Here is a 13,602-nt window from a genome sequence, read left to right on the forward strand (position 1 = left end):
TTCTGGTCTGGGTGCCAGGTGTGTGCTCCAGTGGGGTTAGGTTAGGGACCTGTCATCCTCTAGGTCAGGGTGGGGCTGTGATGAGTTTACGTGGGTGAAATGCTTTGAAGATTAACTTTCTGCCCATTTGTCTACTCACAGCCTTGCTATTTGAGGTGTCAACATCATAGCCCACATTTGTAGGTCAGCAAACTTCTTATCCCTAAATTGAGTGGTGGAAGAAGGGAAGCCAGAATCAGGTATATACCATCATTTTGGGAAGGGTTACCTTGACTCAGACACTTCCTCTCCTCTGAGGGGAGCTCTATTTTCAGTAGAGTTTTGACTGAAGACATGGACAGTAGGATTGGGGGCTATAGAACAATGCCCTAAAATACTGAGACCTTGGGGAGGGCTCATGGTTAAGATGCTGCTTGGGATGCCTGCATCCCATATTGTAGTACCCAGGTTTGAATTCCAGCTCTGTTTCCAGTCCAGCTTCCTGCTGGATGTGTATTTTAGGAGGCACCAGTGATGGCCCAAGTACTTGGGTCCCTGGTCCTTGCTACCACATGGGAGACCTGGGCTGAGTTCTGGGCTCCTGGCTTTGGCCTGGCCCAGTCCTGCCTGTTGTATTTAGGGAGTGAAACAATGGATGAACAGAAAAAGCACTTGGGCCATCCTCCACTGCCCTCCTGGGCCACAGCAGAGGGCTGGACTGGAAGAGGAGCAACCGGGACAGAATCCAGAGCCCCAACCGGGACTAGAATCCGGGGTGCCAGTGCCGCAGGTAGAGGATTAGCCAAGTGAGCCGCGGCGCCGGTCTATTATCTGTCTTTGATATGATGTGATGTAGATGGCATTTACCTCTGTGATCTTTCTTCTAAAAGACCCATAACTCCACTGTGTCTAATCATGAGACAAACATCACAAATCCCAAATGAGGGACATTCTACAAATACTTGACCACGTACTCTTTTTTTTTGGACAGGCAGAGTGGACAGTGAGAGAGAGAGACAGAGAGAAAGGTCTTCCTTCCAATGGCCGCCATGGCCAATATGCTGTGGCCAGCGCACTGCGCTGATCTGAAGCCAGGAGCCAGGTGCCTCTCCTGGTCTCCCATTCGGGTATAGGGCCCAAGGACCTGGGCCATCCTCCACTGCACTTTCAGGCCACAGCAGAGAGCTGGACTGGAAGAGGAGCAACTGGGATAGAGTCTGGCACCCTGACCAGGACTAGAACCCGTTGTGCCGGTGCAGGATTAGCCTATTGAGCTGCGGCGCCGGCTGACCACGTACTCTTTAAAACCAACCAAGCTATCCAAAATAAGAGAAAGCTAAGAAATGGTCTCACTTAAGAGGAGCCTAGAGAAATCTGAGAAATAGTCTGGTATTCCGGATGGGATCCTGAATAGAAAAAGGGCTCTCGGTAAAACTAAAGAAACGTGAATAAAGATAAGCGGTAGTTTATAGGAATGTATCAATATAATAAATGCACAACACTAATGTAAGATGCTAGCCCATTTCAGGGCCGGCGCTGTGGCGTAGTGGGTAAGGCCGCTGCCTTCAGTGCTGGCATCCCATATGGGCGCCGATTCAGTTTGAGACCTGGCTGCTCCACTTCCGATCCAACTCTCTGCTGTGGCCTTGAAAAGCAGTGGAGGATGACCCAAGTCCTTGGGCCCCTGCACCCGTGTGAGAGACCTGGAAGAAGCTCCTGGCTTCAAGTCAGCACAGCTCCAGCCGTTACGGCCAATTGGGGAGTGAACCAGCAGATGGAAGACCTCTCTCTCTCTACCTCTCCTACACTGTGTAACTCTTTCAAGAAAAATTAATCTTAAAAAAAAAAAAAAGTAGTCTGTTTCAAAAACGAAGAATGGCATCCAGAACACAGCTGTGCCTTTAAAGTTCTTCCTTTCAAGTTCTTGTTTATGGGCCATTTACCTTGAGTCAGTCACTATACTAAATAGTGTACATAATGATTCATTTAATCATTACAATTGCTTGTGTTAGGTGTAATTAACTCCCTTTTACAGAGGCTGATGAAGCAGGAAGAGAGAATATTAAAGTTAGGGTCAGAGCTGGAACCAAGGTCTTTCTGATCCCAAATTGTGTGGCACCCTCACGGGGTCCCAACTTCTCTAGGGAACAGTTTAGGCAGTAAGAGTCTCGCAAACCGTAAGGTATTCTAACATCATGGGGGCTGCCTCTCACTATGAAGTGACATGTCTCTTCAGTCCAGATTCTCTCAAAAGTCCCTCAATTCCAGACTGGACAAAAAGCTGAGGGCACTTAGAAGGGGTCAAAGTCCAACCACGGTATTATTATTTTTTTTTTTTACAAATGGGTGAGCTGAGGGCTGGCCAGAGCACTGGCCCCACATCACACGGAGAAGGGCCAGGAACCCAGTTTCGGTCCGTGTTATTTCTCTCATAACTTCCTCTTTGCAGTTAAGGGAAGTAGGGGCACGCCTATCGGCCTTCCCCCACCTCTCGAATGGGAAACTGCCTCTCCCCAAGGTGGTGACCTGGCCAAGAACACACTGGCATGAATGAGGGCTGGAATCGCCAAGACAGACGTCGTCAAGAGGCCTGTTCTCACCGATAAGGCCCAAATCCTCGGTGCTTCCTAATCAAGGGCCTGGTTAACAGGAGGGACTGCGAGGGGGCAGAGATGAGCCTACAGAGGACCCGGGCTCCGCTACCCCGGCCTTCGGGGTCGAGCCCTGAGGGCCCCAGAACGTGAGCCCTCTTCCGGGACACGCCTTTGGATCCGCAGCGTCGCGGTGCACAACAGTCACGTCGGGCCCAGGGGATCCGCCGCGGCCCGCCCTCGGCCCTCACTGCCGCTCGGGCCTTTAAGGGCGGAGGACACACGCCGGCGTCACAAAGCGCCGCCACCGCGCGGGCCAGCCGGGAGGAGGCGGGGAAGCGGGAGAGGAGGAGGAGGAGGAGGAGGAGGAGGAGGGCGAGGCGGGCGGGGGAGGGAGGGGCGCGCGCACGCGCGTCGGGCCGCCAGCCGCCGAGAGCCGCCCCCCTCCCGGCGCGCGCCCCTCCTCCCTCTCTCCCTCCCTCCTTCTCGGCTCCGTCGCTCCCGCGGCGCGCGGCGCTCTCGCTCTTCGCCTCCTCCTCCGCCCCTCCCCCCGCGCAGCCGCCGCCGCCGCCGCCGCAGCCGCGAGACCCCCGCGCGCCGCGCTCCCCCCGCCCCCTCTGGCCCCGCGCGCCCTCCGGCCCCGGCGGCCCCCGAGGAGAACGAGAGGGCGAGCGAGCGCGGCGCTCCCGGGCCGTCGCGGCCCCCTCCCCTTACCATCGCCGGCCCTCCGCCACCTTCCTCGGCTTCCACCTTCTCTCCCCCCCCCCAAGTTGAGGCCCCCTCCGGGGGGGGGAGGCCCGGCACCGGGAGCGAATTCCCCGAACTCCCTCTGCCCCTGCCCCCACCCGGCCGGAGTGAGGAGAAGGGCCCGGCCCGGCCCGCGTCGTGTGTGAGGAGGATCCCGGGCGGGCCCGCGGGCCGACTGGGGCCTGGTCCGGCCCGCCGGCGGTGTGAAGACAGGGGCCCGGGGCGGCCCGGCTCGAGGGCGAGCGCAGGGGAGGGGCCTGGTCCGGCCCGGCCGGTGCGTGAGGACTGGGGCCCCGGCCCGCACGGCCGCCGCCGCGATGGCCCAGCAGCAGATGACCAGCTCGCAGAAGGCCCTGATGCTGGAGCTCAAATCCCTGCAGGAGGAACCGGTGGAGGGCTTCCGGATCACCCTGGTGGATGAGTCCGACCTCTACAACTGGGAGGTGGCCATCTTCGGACCCCCCAACACCCTCTACGAAGGCGGCTACTTCAAGGTACTCCCATCCCCCGACCTGGCCGCGCGGGCCGCGGCCTCGGCTCCCCACCGCCCTCGGCTGTTTTCGGGGGCCAGGAGAGTGGGCACGGCTGAGTGAGGGGGCTCCTCGCCTCGACACCCCCTCCCCCATCCGTGGAGGCTGGAAGGCCTTGCTCACCCAGTGCCTTTTCTTTGTCATGGGGGCGGGTGCGGGAGGCCAGACTGCACCGGGAGAGAGGGAAGCCTCTCGGACTAGGGTCGTGGCTCCGGGAGGAGGAGGAGGCCTGTCTTTGTTTGCTCCCCAGCCGAGGGGGTGATGGCAGGAGAGGGGGGCTGCCTTCCCCTCCCGTCCTCCCATCACAACCCTCCCTGGCGCAGCTGGAACTGCCCCAGAGGGCAGGGTGACCTGCACCTACTGGATTGGACTTTTCTTTTTTGGGGGGTGGGGGTGGGGGAGGGGCACTAGCCTGTCATTCCAGAGGCTGCCAGTGCCCTGACATTTTGAGCGTTTGTTGGGCTGTGGTGGTTGCAACTTTGCGTTCCAGTGGCGATATTGAAGAATGGGACCCTAGGGGTGGTTAAAAAGAAAGAAAAAAAGACGGAGGGGGGGGTGCCTGCGGGATTTTTTTTGGGGGGGGGCCATTATCCACTTGAGGGAACTTTAATTTAGCCCTCTTTCTGTTCTCGTTCTCTATTTACCTCGGTCAATGGTTCTTTCAAAAATGCCCTTTGTCCTCACCCAGGCTCCCCTGCCCCCCGTGTAGAAATATCCACAGAAGGTGCAACATGTCTTGTAGGGCGACTGGTCTTTTCCCACTTTGGGGAGACAAAAATTGAAACCTTTTGCTCAGGTGGCTGGTTAACTAGCAAATGGGGTTGTCGCCCAGATGAAAAGTATCATGAGAGATGAGGCGATTTCACTGGGTGGGATGGCTCCTTAGCGACCAGAGACATTGTTTCTATTGTTTTCCATGATTTTAGGACAGTGGTTATTATTCCGGAATCTCGTGATTTTGTTTTTTTCTTTTGACCCCCAAGGCAGATATAACTTGAGTTTTTGCTTTTGTTTTTACGTTAGCATTTTTAAAGACAAGAATCACAGATTGAAGATTTCATTGTTATAAATGGTGGGGGCAGATACAGAGGAAATAGTGTTTAGGAATGCATTTAATATTTTTATTTCCACACACAAAAAAATAGGCCATTGAGTCAATTTTAGTTTGTTTTGAAGGGAGGGGTTATCTTGGCACAAGTTTTAAATGAGTATCTTAGTCATGTAGTTGTGATGTGTATTTTTAGGACTACCCAATTACTTAACTCTTGTTTTCTATGCTTCTAAAGGTGGAAGCCTCAATTTCAGACTTGAAATTAGGTCAACTTTGTAGAAAATAGGATTGATATGGAAATGTTTAATATTCACAGCTGTGATAGTCACTGAAAAGCACATGTTGAGAATATTATGAAGCCAAACCGATGGCTTTGGTTTTTTTTTTTTTTCCCCGTGGGCCACAAACAGTATACTTTTCAGATGTAGATTTTTAAAATTGCTGAGAAAAGGTGCAAGTTACTAGTGGCGAATTGGAAACGATATTGCTTGTCTATGTTGTCAAATATAAGTTTTTGTTTACAGATACTGGAAAAATTAGTTTCACAGGGTGGAATTTATATGAAAACTTTTCTAGTAAAGTATTAGCAAAATCTGGCTAGTGGTAGTGGAGTAAAGTTTAATTTCCAAAAAGTAATTTTTTGGGCCTGGTAAGTGGGTACTTGTTAGACTGGCCTTACTCCCAGGCAGTTTGTTAAAGATTGCAAATGAAAGATCATGTACTGCAAACTATAATACTTTTGCATCAGTAACTGGGGAAGGAGTGTGGAAAATCCTCTCCATTTGGAATAGGTAGTGTGGAAAGATTCTTTGTCGTTTACACTCATTAAAACCAAATGCTTTTTAATTTCAGTCCTGTTTAAAAAGAATGCTTTAATGTCTGTTTTGTTATGCTAGATTTCTTAATTTTTGAATGTTTTTACTTTTAATTCTCAAAAAAATATGAAAATTCTTAAACAGGTTTTATGTTTTGATCATGGTGAGTTTATTCACTTAGATTCTACTTTTTCCTTCATTGAATGGCCTTTTATCCCATTAGTCATTTGTTGGAAAAAGGCAAATTATGGTCATGAACACTAAACATTATTTACCTGCTTTTGTCTTGAAACAAGACTTTTTGTGTGCGACAGCTGTAGTTAGAAGTTGGCATAGAGCTTTCCCTACCACTGTTTTCCGTTATCAAATGTTAGTCCTTGAACATTTAGTATAATTTATTTTCAGGTTTAGCTCTTTTTTTCTATTTGACATAATTGTTTCTGAAGGCAGTGGGATTTCCATTTTTAAAATTTCTCATAATGCAATTTTCTTGACTTTTACATGTTAATAGATTTATAGGTCATCTTTTTCACTATGAAATAGTTGATTGTATAGAATCTGCTTTGTAGAGTTATGAGACAAGCACTATTTTTCAAAAAGTTTTTATTTGTCCTGCATTTGCTTATTTAATATTTTTTAAAAATATTTATTTTATTTATTTGAAAGAGTTACAGAGAGAGGTAGAGAAAGAGAGAGAGGTCTTCCATCCACTGGTTCACTCCCCAGATGGCCGCAATGGCTGGAGCTGTGTTATCCCGAAGCCGGGAGCTTCTTCCGGGTCTCCCACATTGGTGCAGGGGCCCAACACTTGGGCCATCCTCCACTGCTTTCCCAGGCCATAGCAGAGAGCCGGATCAGAAATGGAGCAGCCGGGACTCGAACCAGCGCCCATATGGGATGCGGGCACTTCAGGCCAGGGCTTTAACCCGCTGTTCCACAGCGCCGGCCCTACTTATTTAATACCTTAATCTGTATGATTCTTGGCTTTGAGGGGTATGTCTATAAAGGTAATTAATTCTGTTCTTAATACGATAAAATTATTTTTAGCCTTGCTGTCTCTTTGTCTGGTTTTTTGATTTCACTGATGGACCATCTCAATTTTTTTGCTGCTTTAAATTTTTCCTCTGGGGGCCAGTCACTCACAAAAGAGAAAGTAGGGGAATGCTGTCTGCATTTATTTTGATATTGTAGAGCAAGTCAGAATTTTATTGTCACTGAAATCTTAAACATTTGCTCAGGTCAACAGTTAATGAAGACTTTTAATAAGTTCATTCCCTTTCCTTTAAAAGGAACTGTCTTTTCAACTAACTCCTGATAATGATTGTAACTAAGAGTGGGTACTTTGGTGTATAACTCTTTGAAACTCCTGCATTATCTGTTTAAAAGCATGATAGCAGTGAGTCTAGAGTCAGAAAGTAAGTGCCTCTTTCTTGATATATTTAACATATATCGATAATATAAGTGTTGCATATAAATTGAAATATAAGTATTACAATTTGTATTTTTGACTTTTATTTAGTCTGAGATAATGAAATCTAGATGTTTCATTTTTACAAAACCCCTATTATATACTAATTTCCTTAATAAGAATACTTTATGAGCTTTAACACTGATTTACTATTTTTTTGATAAAGGAATACGCGTATTATTAGGTTTCATTTATTCTATGATAAATGTATCTATTTTCTAGCTCCTTTCACTCCTCTCTCCACCCAAAAAATCAGGCAATTTGTTTAGATTATAGCATACTCTTTTTTTTTTTTTTTTTTTTTTTTTCTGATAGGCAGAGTTAGAGAGAAAGGTCTTCCTTCCATTGGTTCACCCCCCAAATGGCTGCTACGGCCGGCGCACCGAAGCCAGTAGCCAGATGCTTCCTCTTGGTCTCCCATGCGGGTGCAAGGCCCCAGCACTTGGGCCATCCTCCACTGCCTTCCTGGGCCACAGCAGAGAGCTGGACTGGAAGAGGAGCAACCGGGACAGAATCCAGCGCCCCAACCAGGACTAGAACCCCGGGGTGCCGGTGCTGCAGGCGGAGGATTAGCCTAGTGAGCTGCGGCGCCGGCCCATACTCTCTTTTGATTTTTTCATTCTTTTTAAAAAAATCTTAATTTGTTTGAGAGGTGAGAGAAAATGGGTATGTTCCCATCCCTCATCCCACTCCCTAAATGCCTCTGTTTAGGTCTCCCATATGGGTGGCAGGAACCCAATCACTTGATCCATCACCACTGCCTTCTAGGGTCTGCAGTAGCAGGAATCTGGATCAGGGGCAGAGTCTGGCATCCAACCCAGGCACTTAGATAAGGAATGCTGGTATCTTAACCACTAGGCCCAATGCCTACCCAGATTATTAATTGAAATAGTTTGAAAAGAGATTCTTAACTTTTGGGGGATATGGATCCTTTTGAGAAATTAATGAATTTTATCAGAAAAAAAGGGAACACATGTAAAGTAATTTGTGTACATTTTCAGAGGGTTAACTGATAGATATTGAGAATCGCTGTTTTAAGAGATTTGGATAGGGCCTGTATTGTGGTGTAATGGATTAAGCCACCAACTGTGATTACAGTATCCCATTTGGGTGCCTGGGAAAGCAGAGGAAAATGGCTCAAGTGCCTGGACCCCTGGACCCATTTGGGAGACCTGGATGGAGTTCTAGGCTCCTGACTTTGGAGGACTGGGCCAGACGGAAGTCAGGAGCCTGGAACTCCCTCAGTCTCCCCTGTTTGGGTGGCAGAGTCCCAAGTACTTGAGCCCTTTTCTGCTCCCTCCCCACCCCGAGCTTTGGCAAGGAGATGGATGGGAAGTGGAGCAGCTGGGACTTGAACTGGTGCTCATGTGGGTTGTTGGCATTACAGGTGGCAGCTTAACCTGCTGCCCCACAATGCCAGCTTCCAAATTCTTATTTGAAATTATTTTTTGAAAAATTTATTTATTTGAAAGGCAGAGTAACAAAGACAGGACAGGAAGAGACAGATCTTCCATCTGCTCATTTACTTCCCAGATGCCAGTAATAGCTGGAATAGGTCAGGGGGAAGCCAAATCCATTCAAGTCTCCCCTGTGGATGGCAGGGACCTAGGTATATGGACTGTCTTCTGCCTCCCAGACTCATTAGCTGGAAGCTGGATCAGAAGCACTAAGTACTTGAGACTGAAACCAGGTACCCGACATGGGATGCAGACTCAAAATGCTGTACCAAAACCCCAATCCCTAACTTTTTTATTTTTATATTTTTTCTTAGCTAACTTTGAGAATATGTCAAGGCATTTTCTAGAAGATGAAGTTATTTTGGATGTTGGGTGAACGAAAGCAAACATTGTAAATGAAAACATAGTTAATGTCCAAGGATTTGGGGCATTAAGTGAAGTTCAGTTTTTTTTTTTTTTTCAAACCAAATATACCTTATAATAAAAATGCTTTTATCATACTTAGGTGATCAAAGATACACACTTTATCAAAAAGGAAAGATTTATTTAATTTTATATTTGAAAGGCAGAGTTACAGAGAGAGAGATCTTCCGTCTGTTAGTTCACTCCCCGAATGGCTGCAACAGCCAGGATTGAGCCAAGCTGAAGCCAAGAGTCAGGAGCTTCTTCTGAGTCTCCCATGTGGGTGTGGGGGTCCAAGTACTTGAACCATCCTCCACTGCTTTTCCCATGCACATTACCAGGAAGTTGGATCGGAAGTGGAGCATTCCACATGGGGATACCAGTGCTGCAGGCCAGAGCTTTAACCCTCTGAGCCACAGCGCTGGCCCCAGATGCATACTCTTCAATTTTTTAACTTCTCTTAAATTAGGGTGTGTCTTAGAATACAGGAGGTCTTTTTTTTTTTTTTTTTTTTTAAGATTTATTTATTTATTTTGACAGAGAGAGGGAGAGATACAAAGAGAGATCTTCTGTCTGCTGGTTCACTCCTCAGATGGCTGCAGGCTTTGCCAGGCTGAAGTCACTAGCTTCCACCAGGTCTCCCACGTGGGTGGCAGGGCCCAAACACTAGGCCATCCTCTCCTGCATTTCCGAAGCCATTTTCAGGGAGCTGGATTGGAAGCTGAGGAGCTGGGACTCAAACCATTGCCCACATTGGCGTCTTTACCTGTTACACCATAGCACTGGCCTCACAGGAAGTCTTAAAATTGCTGTCAGCTAAGTGGCACTTGTGACTCATTTGTAAGAGTACCTTTCATTGGGATGGTTCCTCTTTGGAGATGTGTTGTTAGTAAATATGATTTGCTGATCACTCATCAAAGGCAAAGCACTGTAGAAAAAGTCACTTTTTCTTTTTTTTGAGATTTATGTATTTAGTTGAAAGAGTTAAAGAGGAGAGGCAGAGGCACACAGGGAGATTGTCCATCTGCTGGTTTACTCCCCAAAATGGGTGTAACAGCTAGCATTGGACCAGCCTGCAGCCAGAAGCCAGGAGCTTCTGGGTCTCCCTTGTGAGCACAGGGGCCTGAGCACTTGGGACATCTGTTGCTGCTTTCTTAGGGGCATTAGCAGGGAGCTGAATTGGAAGTGGAAGCTGGGACTCGAACTATTGCCCATATGGGATGCCTGCACTACAGGCAGTGGCTTTACCTGCTGTGTCACAGTACCAGCCCCAAAGTCACTCTCTTTTAATAGTAGAAAGGAAAATAAGACACTGATAACTTAGAGCTTCATAAAAGTCTTGGCGTAGATTTCAAAATACAGTAATGATGCAATTGTAAATGGTAATTAAGAACAAGGCTTCTAAAGTTTTAAGGCCAGTTGTAATTTGTCAACATAACCACTATCCATCATGATAAAAAAATATTCTGTTCCTTCTTTCCAACTTAGTTGTGGTGGTACTAGTCCAAGATTCTAGAAAACACTGTCTTTTAGAGACATGTGAAATAAAAGAGCCCATCTTCCTTTATTAGATGAATTTGCCTCTACAAATCATTAAGGGAAAGTAACAGTGAGGAAGAATTATAGTTTAGGACTACAGAACTCTGTCTTGCTAAAAGGTCATATTTAAAAGGTTTAATTCATTTATGTTCCCAAGCTTCTATTGAACTGTGTCATATGCAACTACATAGATGTCTGAGTAAGATTGATCCTCTTTGGTTGTATTCTGTCAATACAAAACTAATTTATTTCAACTTTATTCATCAAAAGGTAATGTTAGTTCATATTGCCAAGATTTTATATCACTTTAAATTATCTTCTATGTGAGAATTGGAAAATTTAGATGTTGGAATATGTATTTAAGATGGAAAGTGAATAGTCTACCTAAACATCTTTACTTCATTTGTTTTAGTTATAGATCTAAAAATATTGTGGTTATTGTCTTAGTTCAGACTGTTCTGACATTAACCTAGATTCAATGGCTTGCAAACAACAGAAGCGTGTTTCATAGTTCTAGAGGCTGAATATCAGAGATCAGTGTGCTGGCATGGTTAGTTTCTGGTGAAGGCCTCCCCACAGGGTTGCATGTAACTTCTTGGATCCTCACATGGCAGAATGAGAAAGGAATTGCTCTGTTCCTCTTCTCTCACATACTCATTGATCTTGTGGTGGGGCTTCACCCTCATGACCTGATTATCTTCCTTAGGTCTTAGGAGATCCTATTGGGGGTAAAGACTTGCAGAGAGAGGGCATGAATATGCAATCCCAACAGTTAGGAAGATAAAAAGTTGAATTGCTGTTATGAACTTACTGGTAAGGTGAATAGAATAAACAAATAAATAAAAAGACTTATTTATTTAAAAGGCAGAGTTACAGAGAGGGAGAGGGAGAAAGAGAGGTCTTCATTCACTTTTGCACTCCCTAGAAGGCCACAACTGCGCCCATCCGAAACCAGGAGCTTCTTCTGGGCCTCCCGTGCAGGTGCAGGGGCCCAAGGACTTGGGCCATATTCCACTGCTTTCCCAGGCCATAGCAAAGAGCTGAATCAGAAGTGGAGGAGCCGGGACACACACTGGTGGCCATATGGGATACCGGCACTAAAGGCAGCGGCTTTACCCACTATGCTACAGTGCTGGCCCCTTACTGTTATTTTAATTTTATATAGAGAGAAACTGAATCACACAGAGCTCACTTAATTTGCCCAGGAGTCTTCAGCTAGAAAGTTGTTACTGCAGTTATAATACAAGCCTTTTAACCATAAAGCTGTTTCCTAACTGAAATATTTGACCATTTAAGATGATATTTGAAATTACAAAAGTGGAGTTTTAGAAAACTATCTGTTTTTAAGGTATACAGAGAGAGAGAGAGATCTCTGTTTCCTTCTCCAAGTGCCTGCAGCGTCTAGTTCTGGGCAGCCTGGAGCCTGGAGCCTGGAACTCAAATCTGGGTTTCCCACATGGATGGCAGGGATGCAGGTACTTTTTTTTTTTTTTTTTTTTTTTTTTTAAGATTTTATTTATTTGAGAGTTAGAGTTACAGACAGTGAGAGGGAGAGACAGAGAGAAAGGTCTTCTATCTGCTGGTTCACTCTCCAAATGGCCAGAGCTGGACCAATCTGAAACAAGGAACCAGGAGCTTCTTATAGGTCTCCCATCTGGGACAGGGGCCCAAGGACTTGGGCCATCTTCTACTGCTTTCCCAGGCCATAGCAGAGAGCTGGATTGGAAGAGGTGCAGCTGGGACACGAACTGGCATCCATATGGGATGCCAGCACTGCCAGTGGAGGTTTAACTTAGTATGCCACAGCACTGCCCCAAGGATGCAGGTATTTGAGCCATCACCTGCTGCCTCTCAGGGTGTGCATTAGCAGGAAGCTAGAATTATGAGCAGGGCCTTGGCTTGAACCCAGGCACTCCCATATAGGATGTCCGCATTCCAAGCAGCAGCTTAACCATTGTGCCAAATCCCTGCCTCTGGTGCTATATATTAATTTATTCTCTACCTGAATTCCCATATTTTCTGATTTAATCTCCTTTGTTCTGTATGCTGCATGGGCAGCTGGTGTTTAAATTGAAGGGTAAATCCATGAAATATTTCAGATTATGTGCTTCATTTAGTTATTTATACATAATAATTTAGATTTTAAACATTGAATGATTGCTACCTTTTTGAAAATAACCATGGCTCCATTTGTTTACAGGATAATAATGAAAATTGACAAAGTTATAAATATTTGAACAATGTGTAGTAATCCTTTACAGAAACAGAATGACTTAAAGCCTAGAAAAAACATTCTTTTTAGGCCGGCGCCACGGCTCACTAGGCTAATCCTCCGCCTTGCGGCGCCAGCACATTGGGTTCTAGTCCCGGTCGGGGCGCCGGATTCTGTCCCGGTTGCCCCTCTTCCAGGCCAGCTCTCTGCTGTGGCCCGGGAGTGCAGTGGAGGATGGCCCAAGTCCTTGGGCCCTGCACCCCATGGGAGACCAGGAGAAGTACCTGGCTCCTGCCATCGGATCAGCGCGGTGCGCCGGCCACAGCGCACCGGCCGCGGCGGCCATTGGAGGGTGAACCAACGGCAATTGGATGGTGAACCAACGGCAAAAGGAAGACCTTTCTCTCTGTCTCTCTCTCTCACTGTCCACTCTGCCTGTCAAAAAACAAAACAAAACATTCTTTTTAAAGATCTGTTTGTTTGAAAGGCAGAGTGACAGGGAGAGATAGATCTTCCATCTTTGGTTTACTTCTCAAGTAACCACATGTTTTAGATGTTTTTATTTACTTAAAAGGTAGAGCATCAGAAAGAGGGAGAGACACATCCTCTGGTTCACTCCCTAAATAATTCTAACAGTCAGAGCTGCTCCCTGCCAAAGCCAGGAGCCAGAAACTCCATTGTGGTTTCCCAAATAATTGGCAGGGGCCCAGGCTCTTGAGCCATTATCTGCTGCTTTTCCAAGAGTTTTAACAGGAAGCTGGGTCAGAAGCAGAGCAGCCTGGCCTTGAACCTGCACTCTGACAAGGGAAAG

At 46.8% G+C, this 13,602-nt stretch overlaps 1 protein-coding gene across 1 annotated transcript in view; it reads left to right on the top strand.

The window, feature by feature from the left end:
• Positions 1-3,058: 3,058 nt before the first annotated feature.
• UBE2R2 (ubiquitin conjugating enzyme E2 R2) overlaps positions 3,059-13,602 on the top strand; it is an 80,792-nt gene continuing 70,248 nt past the window's right edge. The window contains exon 1 of the mRNA XM_008275000.4: positions 3,059-3,811. Within this exon, the coding sequence (XP_008273222.1) occupies positions 3,635-3,811 (177 nt within the window). The 5' untranslated portion in view covers positions 3,059-3,634. The remainder of the gene's footprint in view (positions 3,812-13,602) is intronic.

Source organism: Oryctolagus cuniculus, chromosome 1 (assembly GCF_964237555.1).
Source record: "Oryctolagus cuniculus chromosome 1, mOryCun1.1, whole genome shotgun sequence".
Lineage (NCBI taxonomy): Eukaryota > Metazoa > Chordata > Mammalia > Lagomorpha > Leporidae > Oryctolagus > Oryctolagus cuniculus.